Source organism: Neovison vison, chromosome 8 (assembly GCF_020171115.1).
Source record: "Neovison vison isolate M4711 chromosome 8, ASM_NN_V1, whole genome shotgun sequence".
NCBI lineage: Eukaryota > Metazoa > Chordata > Mammalia > Carnivora > Mustelidae > Neogale > Neogale vison.
The window spans coordinates 34,312,130-34,339,247 of NC_058098.1; the positions used below are offsets into that span (position 1 = coordinate 34,312,130).

At 39.3% G+C, this 27,118-nt stretch overlaps 1 protein-coding gene across 3 annotated transcripts in view; it reads left to right on the forward strand.

Annotated features, from left to right (window-relative positions):
• The window catches only part of PLCB1 (phospholipase C beta 1), a 685,746-nt gene that overhangs the window by 601,213 nt on the left and 57,415 nt on the right, over positions 1–27,118 (forward strand). For 2 of the 3 annotated variants that reach the window (XM_044263435.1, XM_044263434.1), the window contains exon 32: positions 10,641–10,758. The exons of the other annotated variant lie outside the window; for it this stretch is intronic. In XM_044263435.1, coding sequence (XP_044119370.1) covers positions 10,641–10,739 — 99 coding nt within the window. In that variant the 3' untranslated portion in view covers positions 10,740–10,758. The remainder of the gene's footprint in view (positions 1–10,640; positions 10,759–27,118) is intronic. 3 annotated transcript variants of the gene reach the window in all.

Genomic DNA, 27,118 nt, shown 5'->3' on the forward strand with positions numbered 1-27,118 from the left:
TAGCCAACAAAATGCTCTCATAAAACAGAAAAAGAAAAAAAAAAGAACAAATCTTCCCCTCACCCCTATATAGTAGTATATTGTGGCTCCTCTTTAAAATTATCTTATCCTTATTGTACGGTCAAAATCAACTGTTTTTCATTAATATTAAATTTACACAAACTGATCATCTATAAATCAAATACTTGTAGGTTGGCAAACAGCATCTTGATTTTAGATCATTACATACATTTTGATTCATCACTGAATATTTGTCTGTGAAAAAATGTGTTTTTCAGTTTTATTATTTTTCTATGCATGGTTAAAAATATCTACTCTAAAAGGTATTGCTGTTCCATACAAGTACTCTATGAACCTGCAAAGTTTAAATGCTGTTTTCATTTCATTGTATAGTCCATTTATCAATTTACTGCTTACAGAATTTTTTGTGGCTGATTCTAAATATATCTTTACGGTTATTTCTGCTCTTCTCCTTTTGTATTTATTAGACAGGAGATTTATTTAATATTTTTAACTCCTGAAGTTTTTAGGCCTGGAAATATAGATGAAGCAGTAATGAAAATCTGAGAATTGGTAATTACTTAAACATGCTGCTAATTTTTATGTCTTTATGTAAACATGCAATTTGAATATTCTTAGCCATCATCTTGAGTTGATTATGCATTAGTAATAAGTTTTAGGATAATTTCAGAAATTGCTATATTTTCCATTTAGGATTGATCTTTCAAAATGTTTGGAGCAAAAGATTCAGGTCTAGCTGGAATTTAAGAAACACATTAACACCTTAATAATCAGTCCCAGGTGATATATTCACATATATACATTTTTAATCCATGCTGTCTAAAGTCACATGTCATTATTTTGTACACTGACATAATATACCCTGGTTATGACTGCTATCTCATTAACCAGTTTTTGTATTTGATAGAAATATATATCTTCTGAGATATTGTTGTTCCCACAGAGTTTTATTTTGCTTTGTTTTTGTTTGTGGTCTAAAATTATCAGCTACTTGTCTCACAGATACAATGCAATCACATATGTGTTTTGATTATATAACTCACTATAAAAAAACCCTACAAATAGATTCTGTTACTGCACTAGGTTATCATGATTAAATCAACTTTGGTAGGTGTTAAAGCACCTGTAAATGTCTGCACTTAGTATGACTACACATTAGAAGAATAAGTGTTGGGCAGCTTATCAGTCAAGGTGCATTCTGTAGCAGTTTTATAGAAAACCCAATTAAAACTGGCTTATACAATAATAAACTTAGTAAGTCATATTATTGAAAGTTCAGACATGTCACAGTTTGAGGATTGGTTAATCTAACAGCTCATCAACCTCATCAAGAGTCCAGGCATTTTCAGAATCTCTACCATGCCATCTCACTTTGTTGCCTTTCATGCCTGAGCTGTAAACCTATAGTCACAAGATGGCTGCCATAGCTCCATGCATCACAACATTACATAAAACCATTCAAAGGCAATGTCTTCATCTTACAGAATTAAGGAAAACTTTTCTAAATCTTCCTGATACTCTTCTCCCCATTGGCTAAGATTGTGCCATATACCCATTCCTAAACCAATCACAGGCAGGTGGGTGTCATTTGCATGTCATTGGTTTAGTGAAATTAAGGCTCACTCAAAAGGGTGAAGAGAAGTCCAGCTTCTCCTCAGTATCATAGTCAACAGGCACCTGAACAAAACTGATGTTTTGTTATCAAAGAAATAGAAATAGCAATTAGGTAGATAATTAACAGTGTGTGCCACTACCATATTTATACCAATTTCCCATTTCTTCTTTTTTTGGTCCTTAGCAAGAGGTCTGAAGTGTTTCTATGAATTTATAGTAGTTCTTTTGCCTTCATTTGTGTTTTGTTTTATTTGTAAAATTCTGGGCCTGTCTGTACATGATCAGTTTAGTCTGCCCCAATATAGCTAATAATCAGAATCAGTGGTGCTATGGACTGAATTGTGTCCTCCCAGAATTCTCATGTTGAATCTCTAACCCCCACAGTCATAGTATACGGAGAAGAGGCCTTTTTGAGCTATTAAGTTTATTGATTCTATTTTTATTTTTTCATTTTTATTGATGTATAGTTAATATACAGTGTTTATATTAGTTTTAGGTGTACAATATAATGATTCAGCAACTTATACATTACTTAATGTTCATCATGATAAATGTACTCTTAATCACCTTCACCTATTTCTTCCATCCCTCCATCCGCCTCCCCTCTGGCTACCACCAGTTTGTAATCTGTATTTAAAGTCTGTATTTTTTTTGTCTCTCTTTTTTTTTAAATTTGTTTTGTTTCTTAAATTCTACATATGAGTGAAATTGTATGGTATTTGTCTTTCTCTGTCTGCCTTATTTCACTCAGCATAATACCCTCTAGCTCCATCCATGGTATTGCAAATGGCAAGATCTTGTTCTTTTTTATGGCTGAGTAATATTCCATTGTATAAATATACTTTATTTTTTTTAACCCATTCGTCTATGGATGGACACTCAGGTTTCTTCCATATCTTGGCTATTGAAAATAATGCTACAGTAAACATAGGGGTGCATGTACTTTTTCAAATTAGTGCTTTTGTTTTCTTTGGGTAAATACTCAGTAGTGGATACACTGGAGACGCCATACTGTTTTCCTCAGGGGCTGTACCAATCTGCATTCCTACCAACCGTGCTTGGGGGTTCCTTTTTTCCACAGCCTCAGCAGCATTGATTTCTGTTTCCTAGGAACAACCGTGATATCTCTCTGCTTTTCATCCATGTTGCCCTTACTACCATTTTGTGTCTGGATTTGAAGGTTGCCCTTGGAGATTTTTGGTTTCATGTCAAATGAAAGCATTTATTAAGAGATGCTCTTCAAGGCTTAAGAAATGATGTGCTTTAGGGGCACCTGGGTGGCTCAGTCGGTTAAAGCCTCTGCCTTTGGCTCAGGTCATGATCCCAGGGTCTTGGGATCGAGCCCCACATTGAGCTCTCTGCTCAGCAGGGAGCCTGCTTCCCCTCTCTTTCTGCCAGCCTCTCTTCCTGCTTGTGACTTCTATCTGTCAAATAAATAAATATTTTTTTAAAAAAAGAAATGTTGTGCTTTAGAACCATGACTTTAACAGTAACATAAGAAATCATGACAGTTAATATAGTAGGACACCATAGCTAATCAAAGGAGATGTCTGTGATACGAAGGAACAATAATAAACAGTGAAATGAATAAGATAAAATGTAGGTTATGTGGAGAAAGTACAAAGCACAGGGAAGCAAATATAGGCAAGTGAAAGTCCAGACCGGCATAGCATTCATCCACACTCCTGTAATTGTTGGATGTGGACCAGAAATAGGATAGCACTGGCTTTGAAATAATCCCTCTTCACATCCAGTATCAGAATGGCCTTTTAAGGCTAGACAAAGATATGAGGGAAATTAACAAAAGCAGAAACAATAAAGAAAGAACAGTAACTCAAGGGAATGAGACCAACCAGCAGTATTTATAAAAGGTTAACTGAGTCGGTTGCATTCAGTCAGAAAGATGAGAAAGTGGAATGGTTTCATGACATCTAGAAATTCATGAGCTGTTCCATCACTGAATGTTGGACAAAGAAATTGAGTTGACTCTATAGTAGGTAATATTAAAGATAATTACAATCTTTCTATGAAGAGGAAAGCATGACAAACTTTGCCAGAGATTACTGAGGGGAGTAGAGTTCTTTCTTCAAGTATTTTGAGATGCAATGAGTAGTTTTATACCTCAAAAACAGTAATGGCTAATCTTTTGCCTACAGCAAGTAGATACACTACATGGCATTATATGTCTTCCCATTTGTTAATTTCTTTCACCAACACGTCAAATATAATCACTTAGTTTCTCTTTGTCCACTTATTCTAACTAATGTAATAACGTGTTTAATGTTCCTAACCTCCTCCAAAACAGGGAGGAAGCTATTTTTACATGCCTCTATTTTCCTAGTACTACTATTTTGAGCTGTTCTGAACTACAATTACAAGCTGCAGAGTTTTCCAAGCCTTTGATAACCAAACAACTCCTTGAAAATTGAACAAGTGTTTTTTTAACAAAAGAAATTTGAAAACCCAATTGCTGAAAGACAACAGCTCTTCAAAGGCAAGGAGTTCTGGCTGGATGTAGAGAGAACTACATATGAAGATTAATCCAAAGTGTAACCTTCTAACCTTTTACTCCATCATGGGCTTATGATCTGTAAGTATCAACTCAAGTTCCTAAAATTGTTACCATCCTCCAATAGAACAGTTGGAAGACAATGGGCATCAGTCAAGACCACTTCATTTCCACACTGGGACTAAAGACTTCCATTCTACTGACACATATTCGGTAGAGAACCAAATTTGGCCAGACACAGTGTGAAAATTTATTTTAGAATGTCCAACTTTGTGGCATGCACTAGGCCTTTTTCATATATAGACTATTTTTTCCCCCACTAAAAAAGAGATCAATGAGTCTATTCCTTTTGCATGTAATTCTTGCGGGCATTGGGGAAAATGGAAGTAGGTGATTTCTGAAAGAGGCAATGTAGATGTATGATGTAGAATTACACTATACATTCCTGTACATAAGTCCTTCTGAAATTTCTTAAGTTACAAACAGCAGTAGACATCCTTGAAAGAAAATACCCAGTTCCTTTTCAGTTAAGTTCTACATTCTGAAGAAATGTTCAGTTGCGTGTATCCTAGCAGTGAAATATTTAATTCAGTCCCTGAGGGTATGCTATTTTCGGCTCTGTTCAAGGTGTGTCTTTTTATGAAATCTATAGCTGCGGAGTCCTTAAGATGGATGCAATAAACCCTACTAATTATATAGGTGACATAATTGGTTTCCTTGGGATTTCCATCTCTGGGTTTGCCAAGACCATTAGGAAAAGTATATATGTGTACAAAGGGTGACAGAAGCAACTGACAACCCAACTGCCAGTAGAGAGAAACCATACCTTCTATGGTCACATTCAACTCTGAACTGATTGATTATAAAAAGGACACTCTGCCTTTCTCCTGAACACTTTGAAAAGATTTATTTAGCATGTTGAAGTGTCATTAATCTGAGTTGCCCCAAATCTGCTGCAAATATTCCAATGTCTATTGATCACTTTGCAGCCACTCATTCTCATTACAAGAAGAATCATCTTTTGAGAGGACTTTTTAATGAACCATCTCTATAACCTCATAAAACAGTCAATAAATCTGGAATTTACTCTTTCTCTGACACTTAATTTGTCTTTGATACTTCTTAGAACACAGGTTTTCTTTTTTAAATTGAGCTCATCAATAAGAGAGAATTTCAGGAAGCTTTAGGGCATTTTAATTTATAGCGAAAGAACATTTCATCATGTGGCCTACTGGCTCTTATTTTTTTCCTCTACCAGGGGAATACAGACTGATTTTCCTCATTTCCCTGACATCTTTGAATGAGCAGGATGAGTGACTCATCCCTCAGTGAAGTTAGTCTTGTCAGATCTACCAGTGAGCCCTGAGACAGAACTCTCAATGAAGTGATTTCAGTCCTGCCTTCCCAGTGTTCAGGGAGAAAGAGACTAGGGCATTTAAAGTAAAAGCCGCTTCCTTACATAATTCATTTGTGTGTTCCCTGATCCTTTGCAACTTGATGGGGGAAATGAGGATCCTCCTTGCCATCACCCATTGGACCTCCTCAACAAAGCCAGACCACAGAGTGCAAATTGGCTGCCTGTTGACTATGTTTTGCTCATTGTCAAGACTTGGTAGGCCCAACCAATGGTTTGTTTTTTGTGTGTTTTTTTTTTCCTTTGGAAGAAACTTTTTTTCCCCCATTGGTATCAGTATGAATAACTGCCTTTTAAAAAATGTAGTTATTCATTATTTTCCTGGATGTAATGCTAGGATACATTGACTCTTCTGGGTAGTGCTAGAACATTAGAACAGTTTGACTCTGTCTTCTCCTGATTTATTTTTGAAATTTATTAATGATTCTTTACACATCTCTTAACAAATAAGACATTCTTATGCTATGTTATACTGTCAGTGTTGATTTAGACTTATCTACATATTCATAAGATTTTTTGTTCAGCATTCTATCTTGTGTCTCATACTGTCCATTTGGGACCATTATTTTCTACATCCTTTAGAAGTTCCTTTTTATAGTCTACCAATGACAAACTCTTTGGGGGTTTTGGTTTTGTTTTCATTTTTGTCTGAGAATAAATATGTCTTTATTTTACCTTCATTCTGGAAGGATACTTTGGGTATAAAATTTTAGGCTGACAGTTTTTTTCTTTTAGCACACTGAAGATAAAATTCCCCTGACCTCTGCTTTCTCTTATTATGGAGAAGCTGTTAGTCTTAGTGTAATTCTTTGATAATAGCTTGTATTTTTCCTCCTTTTCTTGCATTTAGGATTTTTTTGTGTGTGTTTGTTGTATGCAGTTTTTCTAAAATGTCTCTAAATATGTATTTGAGGTGGCTGGATGGATAATTTTCCTCATTTCTGTAGAAACTCAGCCATCATGTCAGCAAAAATGGCTTCCATCACATTATTTACATATAAAATAAAATGGACCTTTACTCCATCAACTCAGTCTTGTAACTCTTTTCAGTATTTTCCATCTTTTCAATTCTCTGTGCTACCCAGTGGACAATTTTTCTCTGACCCTTTTTCTAATTCACCAAAAATTTGTTTACACTTCTCTTCTACTTTTCTACTGGGTTTTTAATCCTAGCTTTTGTGTTCTATTTGATTCCATAAGTGCTATTTGGTTTATTTTCAAATCTATAATCTGTATGTTTCACTTACTGTAGGGAAAGTTTCCCCTAAGATTCCTCATTCTGTACAGGGCACAGGCTTTGAGTTGTGGCCCTACCATACCAGGCTTTCAAAAGATGGTTTCAATTTCCAGCATTAGCAAAAGCCCATCAGAGCATAAGTGGCTTCTCTGTCTATGTTTGAGGTTCTGCAGTGTTGGCCTGATCACTCTTTAAATTTTTGTGGTTCTTAGGTTCTTTGAAGAAAATCTCGAATCTAGCTTTTTTAGTTGTTTTCAGTGAGAAGAATGGTCCGAGTAACCTAATCAGGAATAGAAAATCCCTACATGGTCTTTCTAATATGTTTAAATTCATTAATACCTGTATTAATTGGAGCTCACCTAGAGAAGCAGAACCTGCAAAAGATTGAGTCTTTACCACAGAACCAAACACACACACACATACCTGGACCAGGAGTCAGAGCAACTAAAGAAAGGCCCAAAGAGAAGGGAAAGATCCCATTCAACATATCTGCAAAAACATGTACGTGTTATATAGATGGCCACTGCCTCCCTCCTCAGTCCTCCACCTCTCAGGAGAGTCTCCCCTGTAGCTCACCTTACCTGGAAAGGGAACACTGGGAAATGTAGTTCAGCCTAGGCAAGTCAGCATATTACAAAATCCTCATGCTATTATTTAATACTTGGAAATCTTCTTAATAATTTCAAGGCACCTGTGTGGCTCAGTCATTTAAGGTCCTGCCTTTAGCTCAAGTCTTAATCCCAGGGTCCTGGGTTCAAGCTCCACTTTGGGCTCCCTCTTCAGAGGGGAGTCTATTTCTGAACCTTCTCCTCCCAGTTCCTCCTCTCTCTCGCTATCTCTTTCTCTCTCTCAAATAAATAAATAAAATCTTTAGGAATAAAAATAAATAAGTTCTCTTTAATATTAGATTATATAAGGGTATCTAGCCGACTCAGTCAGTGGAACATGTGACTCGATCTCAGGGCTGTGAGTTCAAGCCCTACATTGGGTATAGAGATTACTTAAAAATAAAACTTAAAAAAAATTAGATTATGTCATCACAGAGAGCCAACCTGTAAACAAATCTCTAGGGCAGAGAAGGGGCTCCCCTCAGGCCTGCATGGCATTCCCCAGGCTGCCTCATGGATTCCTGTTATTCATTAGCCCCTGTAAGGCAACTGGGTTTGAGACTTAAACAAAATTGGAATGGAGATTCACATCGTTTCATTGATTCCTCCTCCTTTTCTCTACCCCATTAACGAATTCTTTCCCCTTTCTTTGTCCTTACTTTCCTAAAGATGAGGAAATGTGGGAATGCAGTGATGGGCTTATAGTTTGGAGGGAAGGTATCCAAAGAGAATACTCATCACTTACTAGAGCAGAGAGTGTATGTGTTGATGGGGTTCAAAGTCTTCCCAGCAAGAACTGAGATCAACATCACGAATAAGATTGCCCTTAACAAAAGAGTTCACACAACTCTGGATGGCCCACAAAACCTTTTGGGTTCACTTCTACTCTGTGTGCCTATCATTGAGCATGAATTTTGCCAATAGTAATTAGATGATTTGACCCAAATGTATCTCTAGTTTGTTTTTAAAGCCATGCTTTGGTATAACCAGAATAATAAAAAGAGTCAAACTTGCACCCCTTAAATACTATTTAAGGCAAGGAATGGAAAGATTTAATTACCTCAGGTACCACTACCTGATTTTACCATGACCCTCAACATTTTTAGGGGAAGGATGGCAAATTCAAACCACAAGAAATATGTACCTGGAGAATGTCTAAAAAGGAGATGTCCTGGTGTTTTGAAACATTTGATGAAGTAGCATGCAGAGACCAGAGAAAAAGCTATTGCAGGAGGAAAAATGCATGACCAGTGAGCCAAAAAATGCTAAAGGAAATTTCAGTTCAAAATGGGAAAAGCAGTTTCTAAAAGCAAGAGTCACATTCTCTGTTTCCCATGTATTCTGCCTAAGGTCGAATTAATGTAGCAAACCTACCCCTTGGAGTCCCAGAGTCTTCTACATTTATTATAATCATTTGCTGAGGATAATCTTTGAATTTGGTGAGGAGGTCTTTGAGTTTGTAGCTGAAACCCAGGTTCAAGTAGTATTTCCATATTCCAAAGAGTTTTATGTTTCAAAGAGTTTTATTAATAGGGTTGGATTTAATTTCTGCTAATGTTTGTGAGGGGATAATAAACAGTTCAAGATGTTTCTGACAGTTTTCATACATTCTCCACGACAAACCCTCTGTGACCATCAGAGACACACATGTACACAGGCATTCACACACAAACAACTTGATACAATCGGGGAGAAGCTTACTATGTTTAACTATTTTGGCATCAAAATGGATTTTGCCCTCCAGAATTATGCTAGCATAGGAGAAATCCTGTCTCAGATAGTAGTCAGCAGCATGTATATGGTTTTGGTGACATGGAGAAAATAGGAAATATGTTGTCTTCTAGCTTTGGCTGGAAAGGGTTTTGTTGTTGTTTTTCCTTTGAATCTCACTTTTTTTTTTTAAGTGGTTCTTAGATTTTAGGAAATACATAATGAGCTGTTGCAATTCTTTAATTGATTATCAGAACTTCCTTCTAGGTGAGATCACAAATACTGCAGGACTTGCAAAATGCGATGAAAGGGCTAGGACATCTTTATAATTGTTAAGGAACAAATTGCAGCGCCATTACCCCAGTCAAAGCCACCATCCTTTCTCAACTGGATTTCTCAATAACCTGCTAAATGGTCTTCCCACTTCCACATGTGCCCACTCACAACTCCCAACAGGGCAGACAGAGTCATCTTTTAGAACATAAATCAGCTCACTCCCCAGTTCAAGACTCTTTCATGGCTCCCATCTCTCTGAGAAATAAAAGTCTGCAAGGTCCGACATGATCTGACTGCACTTTGCTGTATCTCCTCTTCATTTCCTCATTGACCTACTCTGCTCCCAGCCATCCTGGCTTCCTTGTTGGGACCCAACAAGCCAAGCCAATGTCACCGTGGACTGTTGTATGGACCTCTGCCCAGAATGTTCATCTCTCAAGAGTCTGCTTGGGCACCTCCCTCCTATGGCTCAAGTCTTTGCTCAAAGCTTTCTTTTCAAAGAGGCCTTCTATGACTGCTTTACTTAAATGTGCACTCTACCCACCACTTCCCCATTCCTGGTATCTCCTCTTCCATTTATTCTGCTCTACTTTCTGTGTTTCAGAGCATTTACCACCTTCTCTCATTAGGTCATTTACTTCTTTCTTAGGTGTGTTGTTTACTGTTGATCCTTCCCCAGTGGAACACAAGCTGCTTTTACATTGGAGCACAGGGGCTTGGACTGTTTTGCTCACTGATGCTCTTGAGTTCTAGGCACCGAAGAACAATGCCTGGCACATAGTTGGTGCTCAGTACATATTTTTTAACAAACGAGTTATGTAGAGGACGAACAAAACTAACATCATATATTTAAAAAATAGCTTTCTCTCTTTGAGACAGAAAAGTATAGCCATTCAGCCCAGACTCATTGGGCTGCATTGTTCAGTTGCTGTCAGGGATTCAATACAATCTCTTTTCAAGTTTCTTAGCAGTAGTGCGATTTTGTAAAGAATTTTTCGAAACTACTAGTTGCAATCGTATTTAACATCTAATTCCTACAGAGGGCAGGCAAGAACCAAGGACAATTCCATTGCCAATCCCATTGCTTTTGTGGGTAGAAGCATTGGAATAGATAAAGGAGATGGAGATTTTAAATCTCCGATCTAGAAGGTATTCCAAGAGAACTCCCAGACCAAGAGTTTGAAACAGCCAATGGTTAGAAATCAATTTCAATGCCACAAAAATGACAGCCTCCCTTTTTTTCCCACACAGGGGGACGATTCCTCCTCATTCTTGTCGGAAACTTGCCATGAGGATCCCTCTGTTTCCCCCAACTTTACTCCCCCCAACCCTCAAGCTCTCAAGTGGTGACCACCGTCCTTCCGGCCAGGTAGGACTGGATGGGAGGGGTCGCTTTTGAGAGAGGGGCGGCATGTGGCCATCAGGTTTACAGGCATCATGGACTCGCTTCTTTGTTTTTCCCACTGCCCTGGACCCCTACCCCCCCACGGGCCTTTCTCTACATTCCCATCCTTTTCCTGCCTAGCTATACCCATGATGCACCTGATTCATTTTTACCTGTATTCCCCTGGTGTTTATTTTTTCATCATTGTTCTCTCTGTTTTTGACATCAATTCCATTCTTCACTATTGTCTTCTTTCTTCCTCTCTTCATTTTATTTCTCTAGTTGCAAAACTGGCTTCCTTTTAGAATTCGATCTTTCTCTCTTACACTCGCGCTATTATTTCTGCTTTTGAGACATTTTTAAGTTCCTACTTCTTGCAGCCTTGGTTGCCCACAGTCTTACTATCTTAAACACCAGGGGGATTAAATTAACTCTCAAGGAGTATTCCTGAACCACTCCATTCGATTGACTACACCTATTGTTTTAAAAATCCAGCAAAACCATTGTATTTCCACATGATATTTTGAATTCAGGGGATGGCTTGGGATTTCCTGATTCTCTAAAATCAAAAGCCCTTCAAAAGACCTCACTAATAGGGATGCCTGGGCCAGGGGCTGCTGGTTGGAGCAAAATGAAGGTCAGATGTTTAGAAAGGTTTTCAACTGCCAGAGGAAATGCATTATGAAACCTATTGTATTCCTCTTGCTAATAGGAAAACTGGCCAAAGCTATTCCAGTGCGTGTGCATTTCAGGGAGGAAAGAGGTGTTATTGTGATGGTAGAGAAAACAGAATACATCTATTCTGATGTATTGAAAGCAGAGACCTACAACGAGGCTTATGATGTTTTCATCTTCAAGCACTCGATCTGTGAAGCAGTACATTTAGAAACACGTCAAAGAATTAACGTTGAAGAATTAGTGAAAACAACTTTACTGGGGAAAAAAAAAAGCTGTTATTTTTTTCTTGCTCTCTACATTCATCAGCACACGCAGTGGTAGTTAGCTCAACACTTCCCAACTTCCGTGAGTGTATGAATTATCTGGAGATCCTATGAAAATGCAGATTCTGATTCCGGGGGTCTGGGTGGGACCTGAGATCTGAATTTCTCACCTGATTCCAGGGGATGCCCTTGCTGCCACATTCCCATGGATCCCATTTGAGATCTAGTACATTCTTACCCCTCCTGGCTTTAGCATCTGCAAGGAAAAGCTTTAAGCTGCTTTCCTGCTGGTTTATTGTATTTTGAGTTTTGGGCCTCATCATAGCCTGAGCCTTCAAGACCTTTTTATTTTTTTACTACAGACAGTGACACTAGAGAAAGGTGGAGAATGCCATTTGAGAGCAAAGCCCCAGCCTGGCTATGAATCCTATCCTTGCCCCCCGCCCCCCAGCTGTGATGCTCTTGTTCCTTTGGTGACCTTGTGATAAAACCCATTTGGAAAGGCGGGGGTTGGGGGAGGGCGGGCAATATTGATTTCTTCCAGAAGGCATCAGGGAGGGAGACCTTGACAATGACTTCTTTGGTTGGCTATAAATGTTCAGGGTATTTTTTTAAGTCATCAGGTATCAGCATCATTGGATTCTTTGCTTGTTTGTTTTTGATGTTTGCTGTTATTGTTCTGGTGTTTTCGAAAGTTATTGTGAAACATTTAATACCACAGGTAGAATATTGAATTCTCTTCGAGGAGGTAAATGGCAATGGACCTCAGAACCCACGATTTGGGTTTTGCAAGAGAGGCCTAAGGACCACATTTTAGTTGCTGGGCTTCATCAGGCTTCTAATGGCTGGTCCTCGACTTGTTTTTCCTTTAGAAGGTCAACTGAGCTTCCTGAGTTACAAAAATATTTTCTTTCAAAAGAGACAGGTATTCCCACAATACCTGGGCATTAAGAAAACCTTTAATTACATCATTAGTTTGGTCCCTTCAGCTTTTCACATATAAAAGACAAAATAAAAATAAACCAATTTCACATGTTCTGGGGGAAAATAGGTTTCATTGTTAATACAGAACAAAAAAATTGCACTGTTTTGTATCTGGAAAAGAACAAAAAGTCCTTCTCCACCAGTATATGAAAGGTACATTTTTGGGCCATGTTTACTATTTCCCCCAAATGTTTCTCGCTTACCTCATACTTTCCCATTGATAGACTACCACTGAACACAAAATGAATGAATCAAAACTAATAGTAGATAAAGCCATCCCGCATTTTCTAGAAATGAGTGTTTTTTCCCCTCTAAGTTTGATACCCAGAGTACTCCTCATGTAAATACATGAAATTTCACATTTTTAAATTTGTGAATGCAAACCTTCACTGATGAAAATTATATTTCTCGGTATCTACTAGAGATTAATGAATGGAGCTGTAAAAGTTAGTCATCCTTTTAACCACAGTAACTTCTATTTTTTGGTAAATACAAATCACTAGACAACAAGATTGCAAATAAAAAAGGATGTTTGCTCATTTGGGGTCTATATGGACCTTTGCATAAAGATTGTGTGTGTGTGTGTGTGTGTGTGTGTGTATACATATATATACACACCAATGTCTATAAAAATGCTGGTGATATAACATTGGAAAATTTTCAATTTATGCGAAGAATTTATTAAGTGCCTTCTTTATTCTGGGCTGTGCCAATATCGATTTCAAAAGAACAAAAAACACAGGTCCTACCTGCTTTTAAATAATAAAGAGCAATTCAAGACCATAGAAGAGCATTAAAAAGGTTTTTCTCCCCTGACATTTACATAATAACAGAAACAACTAGCATTTATTGAGCACCTACTATGCTGCCAAGCACCTTCAAAGCATATCACATGTGTTATCCTAGTCGTCTGGACATTGCACAGTAGAGGAAATTAAGGTTCAGAAAAATTAATGAACTTTCCCAAGGTCATTCAAAGAGTGTCTGACCTTGAAGACTGCATGTCATGTATTGTGCCCTTCAGCTTTCTCAGTAAATATCTGAAGCTATGATTTTATGATCTAGATGTCAAGGGTATGATATCTCTTGCTCACATTTCATGGACAGGCAAGCAATAAAGGTATACCATCTTTGCCTCAGTATAAACATCTGTAAAATGGGGAGATTACCTAGCAGGCTTGCTGTCGAAGGAAGGAGATCCCCCCGACTGGCTAGAAGGGAGAGACACATTCACATACACCAAACACTGTTTCTTTCCTGGTGGTATACTCCAGCCTTCATAAGATCACAATCCAATCTGGCCAGGGATTAAGCCCCCAAAATGATCACAACAGCAAGAGGATTTAAATCTCATAGGCAGCATGTTCAAGTTTCTCAGTATTCCTTGTTTCTAAACCAATGTCTTAGAGAAGAAGTTCTCGCAGGACTAGATGTTAGAACACCCCTGCGAACCCAAGGCTCAGCTCTGGGGTTTCACTGTTGGCTGCAGCTCCCAGGCCATGGGTGAGAAAACCACTGTTTTCTGTTCTCATCACATCCAGTGGGAAAGTAATGTCCTGCTGAGGGGAGACTGAGACTCAGTGTGACCTACACAAGTGGGTTAAAGGATTTTGAGACACCCTTCTCTGTCCATGGCTCTTAGGGCTCACCGCTCACCACTCCCCTCTGTAAAGCATGAGGATTGAGGATGGACGCTCTCACCCCCTCCCAACCCTGACTCTCCGCCTCCCTCCTTTCTTCTCTGCTCCATCCAGCTTGTGTGTATGAGTGCTGAGTTCAAACCTAACTTGCTTTACTTCCCTGAAGATCTTCTTGCCTCTCTCTACTCTCTGCACGGTTCCCCCTAGAACACCCTTACTAACTACCACCTCCTTCTCCCTCTTGGAAATTTGTGTCCTGAATGACGTGAGATAGAAGATAGGGTACACATTGGACTTTGTACCAAGGTTAAGCAGTTGTTTGTATGGCTTTCATTTATTCATTCAAATAATATGTACTCAGCCCTGGTGTTTATCCTTGAAGGGACTAGGAAATCTAAAGGAACATCTTGGAAGAAAAACATCTTTTTTTTTTTTTAGATGGGTTTTAATCCTCTGTCATGTCACAAGATAGGGTTTCTCCTTTTGCTCCAGAGTTTGAGTGAAGGGCACTGCTTTGAGGTAACTCATGAAACATTTAAGTAAGAAACAAAGAAAATTTTCCTAGTGTAAGAACATCTAAATGCCTAGATTCCCAAGGGTTATTGTCAAAGATCTTTAAATATGGCAACAAAAGGGCTGTCTACAAGCAACCTTTTCCTGACCTCCTTTGTGTCCAGAAAGTGTACAATTAATTAAACCCAGAAGTTTGCCACTGAAATAATAGGTATGAGATCCAGAGAATTCAAGGTGTTGGAGGACTCATTAAATAGGGTTGCATAAATATCATGCTGAAAGATTTAATGAGTCCATAGAGTCACTTATAGAGCAATGAAGCTGAGATGACCTAGAAAAAAATAAATTAGAATCGATATTGTGCTTCCGAATTAACTATAGATTGCTATATTAGCACCTGAGATGAATTCTATAATTACATCTTAAAGCATCTTCGTGTTCTCATCCCAGGCAAAATGAAAATTGCTTATTTTTAGCATTTTACTTGCCAGTCATCAAAATGCATGTATATAGGCGTATTTATTTCTGTGATCTTGAGGAACCATGAAATGCTTTAAGGAGCTACAACGACGTAAATAGTGTTCATTTTTTTTTCTTCTTTGAATAATTCAGCTAATACTTACTGGATGCCTGCTGTATATCAGGCACCAGGCTAGATGCTGGGACAAGAAAGCAATGCAAAAAAGATGCAAAGCTTGCCCCCCACCTCAGATTGCTTGCAGCCCAGTGCAGCTCTGTCCTAGAGAACTTTCTGCAGGGATGGAAATGTTCCGTGTCTGAGAGCTCAATGCAATAGCCACCAGCCACAGGTGGTTAGCAAGTATCTGAAGTGCACTAAAGCAACTGAGGTATTGAATTTTAATTATACTTAAATTGTATTTAAATGTAAGGACAAATAGCTACATGTGGCCAGTGGCTAATATACAGGCAGCACAGAAGGTATGCTGCATCTTAATTTCTAATATGTAATCAACCTTTCTTTAAAGGATGCCAGGGTGTGGCAGGGGGGTGCCTGGGTGGCTCAGTCAGCTAAGCAGCCAACTCTTCATTTTGACCCAGGTCATGATCTCTGGGTCCTGGGATGGAGTCTCACAGCCGGCTCTGCACTCAGCGGGGAGTCTGCTCAAGGATTCTCTCTCTCCTTCTCCCCCTTCCCATACACACACAGTCTCTCTCTGTCTGTCTCTCTCAGTATCTCTTTCTCAAATAAATAAAAAAAACACTTTAAAAAAGTAAAAGATTCAAAGGATTTGTGTTAGAACAAAAAAAATGCTATGATTGTCACTATAATAGAGCTGTTTATGGGGGAAGAAGGTCTGACACAACTGGGGGAAAACAAGGAAGGCTTCCCAGAGGCGGTAACCCTTGACCAGTAGGATTAAGTAGAAGTTTATCAAGCAGAGGAGCAGACAGGAAGAAATTCCTTGTGACCTTGTGACAGAGCTTGAGGTATGAGTATCGTGTTAACTGTTATGGAATTGCATTATTTGCATGCTGTATTTAGTTAGTTTGGGCAGCCATCTCAAAATATCTCAGACAGGGTGGCCTAAACACCAGAAACTTCTCTTCTCACACTTGTGCAGCGTAAAGTCCAAGCATAAGGTCAAGGTGCCAGCAGGGCTGGTTTCTGTGAGACGTCTCTCCCTGGCATGCTGACACTGCCTTCTTACTGTAACATCCTGTGGCCTTTGACTTGCCCTTGTACACAGAGCGAGCTCTGGTGTCTCTCCCTCTTATAAGAACGCCAGTCCTATCAGATTAGGACTCCATCATTATGACTTCATTTAATTTAATCACATCCCTAAGGACCCCATCTCCAAATAAGTCACATATGTTGGGGTTTCAACATAAGAGTTTTGAAGAGACACCATTAGGTCCACAAAACATGTCATTCATTCAATAAGCAAATAGCTTTTTCTCTGGGTCCTTTCCCCATGCCCGTCCCCTAAGGAGATGAGACCTACCTCACACTCAGCTCACACAAATTTGTAGAAAAACAGTCATCTATTGATCTAGCATACGATGATTCTAATCACTGCTTTTGATTGACCCATTGATAGATACATAGAGTTCTAGAAAAAACATCTAAATTAAGTGTGCACGTCTCAGAACTCAAACATAATTAAATATTGCTCAAGCAAATATTAATATTACTTTTCCTTTATTCTCTGAAGACAAGCCAGTGATAAGTTGGAGTTGGTCAGACTAGCTCACAAGATGATAATTTTTCAGTTTTTCTGGGATTCTGTGAGCCAGCGGTTAAAAGCAGCCATTAAAAAAATGTAAATTATATACACTTATCATTAAACAAATTATATTAAAAACAAAGATAACAGATACCCAAAACTCAGCTCACAGATGTATGCAGGGTTCCCGTAGCCACTTACGACAGCCGTGAACACTGTTACCCATCTGTTACAAACAAAACAAAACTTTCTGTGGAAATGTGATTTATTACCTTTTTAAAGCCTGTATTTCTTTGTTTCCTTCACAAGAAAGGGGCAGTGCTGCCTTCCTGACCCACGAACTCTCAGTCCCTGCATATAAAGTATTTGGGGGACAACAGAATAGTCCCCTGAAACATAAATGTAGCATTGACAACGTCTTTCTAACCCATCCAGCCTTGTCTTCTACCTCAAAATTGCCTCAGCTGTAGCGTAATATCCCTCCCACTGCTAATACTACCCTGCAGCTATTACTAAGCTTCTACTCAACTTACCTCATTCATTTGAAAAGGGACACTTTTGTTCCTCCTGAAAGTTTTAAGTGACAATAAGTGAAATAGAATAGGAAACCTCTGGGATAAATAGCAGTTTTCGGGTTAAGCTTTATTTTCTGTAGGAAACGTTTCTCCCCACTGTTGCTCTTTTTTTTTTTTTCTTTCCTTTTTTTTAAGATTATATTTATTTATTTGAGGACAAGCGCGAGATTGAGAAAGATAGAGAGAGAAGAGTGAGCATGAGCTGGGGGAGGGGTAGAGGGAGAGGGACAAGCAGACTTTGTGCTCAGCGGGGAGCCTGACACAGGGCTCCATCCCAGGACCCCAAGATCATGACCTGAACCGAAGTCAGACACTTAGCTGACCGAGCCACCCACGCGCCCCTCCACTGTTGCCTTTTTATACCACTTCCAGATAAGTAAGGAGGTGCTCATGTTTTAAAAATGAAATGCCATTCGGCAAAATTCACATCAACTGTAGTTGACAAACACTACAGTTAAGTCTCTAAAATCTGAAGCCCAGGAAGTGAAAGTACCCGTCTAAGGTGACAGAGCAAATAGGGGCTCAGTTTCCTGTACCAGGTAGACACATTGAATGGACACCACAATGCATCTTGCTTTTTTCATGAAAACCCTGATCATTTAGGATTTGTTTTATCACCATAACACCCTATGAGGCTCTTATGAGGATGATTATAGAAGAAATTCAAGCAGCAAAGATTAAGTGATTGGAAGTTTTCACCCTTTCCCTGGGTATAACTTACATCCACAGATCTGAGAATCATGACTCTAGAACACATTTGAGCATAGAATGGCTACAATCCTTGGCAAGAAAGGGAAAAGAGAAGGGATCTCAAGACTGAGATCCAGATAACTCCTCATTTTAAGAGTTCGGTAGAGGCAATACAGCCTGAAAGAGACTGAGGGAGGTACAACCTGTGAGATAGGAAGGAGACCAAGACTGTCAGAGAAGCCAAGAGGAAAAAATGATGCACAGTGTCTACAGCCACTGGTGTCTTTTGACTTTAACCAGGACACCTGGGTGCCTTTGGTATTAGTGATGGGTTGGTGGGAACATGAGAGCAAGGACCAGATAACAGTAGGATAAACAGGAAAGGAGGCATGAGGGACTCTCTAACACTCTTCCAGAAGTCCAAACTTGAAGGGAAAGAGAAATCTGGAATAGTCGTGGGGACATCCATTGGCGAAGTGATTAATCAGTACTTCTAACTTAGGGTCCAGTCTAGTTTATCATGAGATGACTAAATAGATCACCTATCTTACTATTTGTCAAGGTTGTGTTTTTCTCTGAGGAATCAGAGTTCTTCAGTAGAAAAACGAGATCTTAATGAGCGTACGGCATAAACTATCAAGAACTATCAAGAACAATAAAGTGTTGTCCTAGACACTGGTTCAATATTGGGTCGTTTTTCCTTGGTATTTAGTTCATTAACAATAATACTGATAGAGCTTGTGTCGTGGTCCCCAGAGCTGATCCACAAGGGCCCAAAGCCTGCAGTGGTGGCTACGCAAAGCCTAGGAAGATGAAGAGACTTCCACATTTACCATCCCATAATTACTATTCACTCTGCCTTGTGTAGCAATGAAACTACTTTGCACATAACAAACTGATATATTTTATTTTCTCTTTAAGCATCCTCCTTCCCTCCCTATCCTTCCTGAATCATAGCTCCGGGAAAGGGAAGGAGGGGCTTCCCTGAGGGAAAGGATTCTCATTAGCAGGGCAGAAATCTTGAAAAACAAGAGATTTCAATAGAGGAAGGGATTTCTCCAAATTCCTTTAGCTTCTTTGAACACAGACCAGCCTAAGGGACTGGAGTCTTACCAGACACCCAGCGATGACAGGACTCAGGGTGGGCCACCGAGAAGGAGGAAAGTGTACCCCTTCCCACCCTGAGAACTGTGGGAAGAAGTAGAGTGAGAGAAGAGAACAGGAAGTGAGATTTGTATGTACCTCTGTCACTTTTCCTCTATGGGTCAAAATCTGGAAGGTTCTCATATCATGTGCATCTCAGAGGGAACAGGAAATGTCCTGTGTGCCCTGGTGACAGAAAGTGGTGGTATTGAGGGGGCTGGTGGAAGCCTAAGAATAAGACAGAGATGCTCCCTCAGACCAATTGGCTCAGACCAGGGACTCAAGGAGCGACGACCAATCAATCACCCCAGGGGGCCAGCAGCCATTAGTCTGTGAAGAAATCTAGAGTAGCCTCTTCACAGCAGAGACCTGTGAGGATATAGAAGGAAGCCTTGTGAGTCTGAGCCTGCTGACTCTTCTTCTCCCACTTTGAAGGCAGTCTGAGTTCTGAAACAGATTTAGCCGCCATTTCGAGGAGGTAGAAATCAGAAGGACATCTGGCTCAGTGGGTCAAAGCCTCTGCCTTTGGCTCAGGTCATGATCTCAGGGTCCTGGGATCGAGTCCTGCATCGGGCTCTCTGCTCAGCAGGGAGCCTTCTTCCTCCTCTCCCTCTGCCTGCCTCTCTGCTTACTTGTGATCTTTCTCTGTCAAATAACTAAATAAAATCTTTAAAAAAAAAAATTTTAAAAAAAGGAAGAAAAGCTTAACTTCACCCAAAGAGACTGATTCATGCAAGAAGCTTTTAAAACCTGTTCTATAGGGAGTGGAATATTGAAGGAACTCTGAGGAAACTGTTGTTTTGTTGTTGTTGTTGTTGTTATTGTTGTTGTTTTTTAAAGATTTTATTTATTTGAGAGAAAGTAAAAGAGAGAAAGAGAGACAGCAAGCGGGCATGAGCAGGGGAAGCAGCAGGCAGAGGCAGACAGAGAAGCAGACTCTCCGCTGAGCAGGGAGCCCCATATAGGACTTGATCCCAGGACCCCAGGATCTTGACTGGAGCCGAAGGCAGATGCTTAACTGACAGAGCCACCCAGGTGCCCCCAAAATTGTCTTTTCTTTAATGGTTGAAAAGGCTTGAACAGCTTTCCTTTATGTCATTAGAAGTGCAGCTCCTAAACCAGGGAAATTGGTTTGGGGATGTGTTTCCGCTGTGACTCAAATGACAGCTGTCTCACGGGGAGACAGCTCAGGAGCTAGTAGACACTGCTGGGCACTCCAAGTCAACTGAAAGGGAATGGGTCTCCTCGGAGTTTGCTAACCTGATTGCAGGTTTCTTGGACGCCGTGTCCCCTCCCGACCCAACACCTGCTGTGGCAGAGAGATGTTTATAATGAGGTGAACAGCAAACAGTTTGATGAGGGTCGGGTCCCAGGGCAACAAAAGGTACCCTCGCCTATGCAGAGCCAGCCTTTTCCTGTTTTCTCTTCTATTCTTCTCTACCAAACTGAACTCTTGTCAAAACCTTTGGCAAGATTTTTAGTCAAAAGCTTTACATTCACATGTTGAGAAGAAGCGTTTGCTATTTCATGGCTGAAAATTATGCTCAATCCTGCTGAGCTAGACCCAGAAATTTGTGTTGTTTTGAAATGGGTATTTCATCTGTAACGGCTCAGAATGTCTTTCTAGTAAGATCGGTTCTAAAATAAAACCTTCCTAACAGACAAATTAATTAGAATCCCTCTTGACAGCCACTTTTCTGGTGATAATTTCAATAGATTTAGCCTAGAGATGTATTCCTAAGTGAATGTATGCCTCTGCAAGGGCACGGAGGAAAGCAAGATTTTCCCTGTAACCTGCGTGTCTTCTCTCCATCCTGATGTGACTGCCAGAGCTGGGCTCAGCTGGGGGGTTTAGAAATTGTTGTTTCCTTTTCTTTAAACCTTGTGCCTAAATACATTGTTCAGTGTTTCGGTCAGAGTGTTACCATAATCATTTATATTTCTATAATCCCTCTGTTCGTAAGTCCTGCCTGCAAACAAGAATGTGAAAGCAGCTATTATGTGAGACTCTACAAAGATCCCGAGATGACAAGGGAAGATACCCAAGGGGCCGTCCGTGGCATCACACTTGGCATCGTTTTCACCAGGATTCTGGCCTCTAGGAATACTCTGTCTAAAGATCAAAGCTAATTTAATTGGAAAACCTAGAGACTGCAGATTGAGAATGACTTTATCACCTAGATTCCTAATCTTGGAATTACAGTGCTCACTCGCTTATCAAAGTAGAATAGACAATAGGTGTTCTTTTGAAAATTGCTTATCTCTTTAGGGGGCGCCTGGTGGCTCAGTAGGTTAAGCATCTGATTTTGGCTCAGGTCATGATTTCAGGGTTGTGAGACCGAGCCCCCCGTTGGGCTCCAGGCTGGCATGGAGCCTTCTTAGGATTTTCGCTCTCCCGCCACCCTACTGACCCTTTAAAAAAAAAAAAAAATCAATTCTAATCAAATCTTTAATCTCTTGAAACTGGAGGGCAATGTATTTGAAAGTAGCTCTCCATCCCCATCTATACATGATACATACATACTGGCATGCATATATAAATATATATATTATATATATTATATGTATAATATATAATACATAAATATTTTATGTATATATAAAATATTTAAATATAGAAATATAGAATATTTAATATTCTATATTTAAATATAGAAATATATATTTATATATAAAACATAAATGAATATAATATATAAATATTAAATATGTAGACGTATTAAAAGTCAGATTTACTCTTTGTTTTGGTACATATCTCTAATCTAAAGAAGCCTCTGTCGGTACATAATAAATTATTCCCAGTAAAATCATATTATGATCCAATACTGAGAGGGGATGAGCACCCCTGAGTAACAGTCTCTTGTCCTCTTTGAATTTTGCACCCTGTGCATTCCCTATCAAATCTTAATCCATTAATTGTTTTCAGAGCACATGCAGATATTATTACGCACATCCTTCTACCGTGTCAGCAGCAAAGACTCCAAAGCAAGCACAGCTCATTGTGTCTTGCCACACAGCTATCTCTACACTAGCTATCCAAGTAAAATGTCCATTATTTTAGAAACTCAGTCCCCTTTGATTTCAGGTCACACGCTTCCCTTGTCTGTTGTGCGGATGTCCCATAAATGTAATTTCTGCTCTACCACATTGTTTGTTCCACTCTACTTTCCTCTGTATTCCTGACTTGATTCCTTTTCAGCTGCTATTAAGTTATACACCATTAAGGGGCTGGGGGAGCATATTAATTGAAAAATGGATTACATAACCCTGAGGGCTTCCCTTTCATTACCTCCAGTGTCCAGGAATGGCATTTCCCCAGATTTATCCTTTCTGACTTCACAGAGGATTTTTCCACTGGATTTCTGACAACATCTTGTGTTCAGACTCCAGTGCCATGCTCTGCTCTTTTCATTCTTTTCATTACTCACACAAAAATGTGTTGACGAGCCATGGACACCATCCGAAGTGGGGGGAAAAGGTACTGCTAACCCTGAGAAACCCAAGGTGGAGAATTCTAGAAAATTACATAGACAATAAGAAACACAAAGGGTTTTGAAATAAGCTGGACTGACACCTTCATTTAACAGATGTGAAAATACAGATAGTGGTAGGACCAGATCAGAAATCTAGTCTCCATGGGGCGCCTGGGTGGCTCAGTGGGTTAAGCCGCTGCCTTTGGCTCAGGTCATGGTCTCAGGGTCCTGGGATCAAGTCCCGCATCGGGCTCTCTGCTCAGCAGGGAGCCTGCTTCCCTCTCTCTCTCCGCCTGCCTCTCCATCTACTTGTGATTTCTCTCTGTCAAATAAATACATAAAATCTTAAAAAAAAAAAAAAAAAGAAATCTAGTCTCCAGCTTTCTTATTTTGTTCCCCCAACCTCACTCCCAGCTACCCTCTTCCCCCAGCCATATTCCATCTCAGTGAATTACAGTGCAACACAAAAAAAGAAATAAGACCTATATGGGCTTGAAGATGAAAAATTATCTGCTGATTACAAGACAATTAAAAACTTACATAGTTAAAAAAAAAATAGGACTTCATTATGCCCTGAATGCAATTTAAAATTTAAAAGTCAACAAATTTTCCTCTATAGCAGCAATATCATTTCTCTCCCTCTCTCTCATATAGAGAACATATATACATATAATTATGTATAATAGGAAACAATAGAAACGATAAAACAGGTAGCACATATAGGTAACACAAAGTTATGTGACCTATGGGTTGATATTCTTAAGGAGTCTTGTGCATTTCTGTTGGACAGATTCCTAGAATCTGGTATTTAAAAGGTTTCTCCTAAAATGATAGTTAGGGGGGGAAAAAGAGTTGAAAATACTAAACAGGTGATAATAGCATATGGGAGATCAGTATATAATTAGAACATAGAAGGTAAATGGAAGGAAGGTAACTGATTTTGCAGAAAGCGAGGGAAAAGCTAAGTGCCCCCATGTGAAAGGGACACCAGAAAGAGAAAACTGAGGAAAGCAGATTATCAAAGAGATCAGAGACATTTTCACAACTGAAGAGTAGTTATCAGACCAAGGAGCTAAACAACTGATTGCCCAGCAATAAGAAAGAGAAAGTCCACAGTAAGGCCCAACCCTGGGAAATTTTGGAACACCAAGAAGAAAGAGAAATGCCTAAATATGTCCAGAAAGGAAACTACCAGTCACAGACTGAAAGTCAGAATGGGATCAGGATTCTCTATAGAAAATCTGGAAGTTTGAAGAAGGGGAAGTCAAATCTTCAAAATTATGAAAAGATTTAATGGAGGATTTCATTTATTAATCTTAATAGATTTCATCAATTAAGCAAGAGAGAATTCAAAACCATATTCAGACATGCAGAATACCAGATCGCCTATATATTTTTCTAAAATGTGAAACAAATTCGATGTCTCTATGTGCAGAGGTATGAATAGGAATAAGGATAAATAGAAAGTTCTAGACTTATCCACATCAAACTTTTAAACAGTGGTTAAATTGAGGGAAGGGACTGGGATTAGGTAGGTGGTCAAGGGATGCTTTCTAGCTATCTGTATTGTATGTTTGCATGTGTTTCTGGGAATAATGTATATATTATCTAAGTGGTCACGAGTACTCTGCATTTTCATGTAAAAACTCTCTTACTGCTAAAAGTTAGTTTTAAGTGGGAGAGTGTTTGAAATTTAAGCTTTTCTCTAACCATTCATCTGGATCCGCTTCTTCCAAGTACCCTCTTTCTTTCTATTTCTAGTTTTTAAAAAAATCCAATTCAGGCTAAAAGAAGCCATTATGAGTCCTAGATATCATGGCATTTCTGTTAATGAGCCCTTCAAACTTGATTGGTTTTTAGTAAAATTACAGTGATTCTGAAGCAATCCTAACAGAAGTCACCTGTTTCCCTCAGCCGTATAAAAACCCCACATCTGTCCCTGATGATCTAAGCTATGAAAACATCAAAAAAGCAAAGTGGGAAGACCTGAGTTTCCAATAAAAACAAATAAAAACTCTGTATAACTTTTAAAATGTTTTTAAATGCATCAGTGAATGGGAAGAAAATTAAGGAACGCTAAAAGCACGAAGTCCAAGTGAAAGCAAGTACCCAGAGAGGCCATCAGAGCAGTAAAGCTGTTTTTCACCTCGAAAGTATCTGTCAAGTTGACACTGAACTTGGAATTTTTTTCATGATGTGTGGGTAGCAGAAGAAGAGGGAATGAAAACAGAGTGAGGAGTCTAATAAGGGACCCACTCCATAAACCTGGGCTTGCAGAGGACCACTCAACCTCATAGTATGCATGAATAAAAAATGAACCCATCATCTCAAAGATTGCAAGAAAATGGTTGGTCTTAAAACTTGGTGTTGAATAGAGGAGAAATAATTCTCCCTGAGAATAAATAATCACAAGCTACAGCTCATGTGGATTTGAAGCCTGAATTCATACCACCTGACACACTCAGGATTTAGTTTAAATATGTCCCTCCCTGGAAATCTTTGGGGCTCCTGGCATAATCAGTCAATTTGTTTATAACAGAGTCTGTCTTCAAACCAGAACTTGGGATGCTTTATTACAGTTAAAGTTCCAAAAAATATCAGGGGCACCTGGGTGGCTCATTGGGTTAAGCATCCAAGTCTTGATTTCAGCTCAGGTCATGATCTCAGGGTCATAAGATCGAGCCCTGTGTCTGGCTCCACACTGAGAGTGGAACCTGCTTAAGATTCTCTCTCTCCCTCTCCTCTGCCCCTATTCCCCCTTTCCCATGCTCTCTCTCTCTCAAAAAAAAAAAAAATCCAAGAAATATCAGTTCATCAAAGCATTACAAAATGAATATTTAAGAAGTCCATGAATGAGAACCAACAGGAACAAAAGACAACAGAATGAACCCTGTAAGATTTTATCTTTTGGAATTAGGACATACAAAATGTTAAACAAGTCCTTTCAGAATTGACGATATGTGTCAAAAGCAATTGCCTGAAAAAGGGGATGAAGTATATTCGAAAATAAATTGATTTTCTATAAATGAAAATACAGTATCTTTAAAATTCCAACATTCCAGCAATAGAGAGAGACAGGAGATTTTTAAAGTGACCTATAATATTACTAAGAATATAGCAGAGTATCAAAGAGATGAAAATATGCTAAGAGATTAAGAACCAGGATAGATAAAGTGAGAAGAGGTGAGCAAAAATGAGGACAGGAGAATATTTGGAGAGGTTGTATTTCCGAAGTGATGAAAGATACAAATTCATAGATTCAGGAATCCCAAGCAAGATACATTTTACACAATTCCATATCTAGGGGCACCTGGGTGACTCAGTCATTAAGCAGCTGCCTTCGGCTCAGGTCATGATCCCAGGGTCCTGGGATAGAGCCCCACATCTGGCTCCCTGCTCAGTGGGAAGCCTGCTTCTCCCTCTCCCACTACCCTGCTTGTGTTCCCTTTCTCGCTGTGTCTCTTTCTGTCAAATAAATAAAATCTTTAAAACAAAAAACAAAAAACAATTCCTTATCTATATACATCCTACTGAAATTTCGGAAGACCAAGGACAAAACAAATACCTTAAAAACAGTTAAGGAGAAATTGCTTTTAGAGAAATGACAATTACTTTTTTAGAAGGCTGGTTTCTTAGTAGTAACCAGGAGAGGAAGGAGACAGTAGGATAACACCTTCAATGTGCTGAAAGAAAATCTTTGCCAATCTGGAGTTTTGTATTCAAAAAAAGTTATCACCTAGGGCACCTGGGTGGCTCAGTGGGTTAACCGCTGCCTTCGGCTCAGGTCATGATCTCAGGGTCCTGGGATCGAGTCCCACATCGGGCTCTCTGCTCAGCAGGGAGCCTGCTTCCTCCTCTCTCTCTGCTTGCCTCTCTGCCTACTTGTATCTCTCTCTGTCAAATAAATAAATAAAATCTTTAAAAAAAAAATTTATCACCTAAAAGTGACAGCAGTAAAGACATTTTCAACCTAGCCCAGGATGACAGGAGAGGGGGGATGAGGGTAAGGGCCAGGGAGGCCCAAGTATTTACTTACCAGTTGCAGACCTTCATTAAAGGAAATCATAAACCTTAATGCTAGTCAGAGCAAGAATTAATCCAAATGGAGAGTCTGAGCAAAGTCCAAAGAACATTATAATAGGTAGATCATATAAACATTGATTATATAGAATGATGATAATGTCTTATGGGGTTAAATTA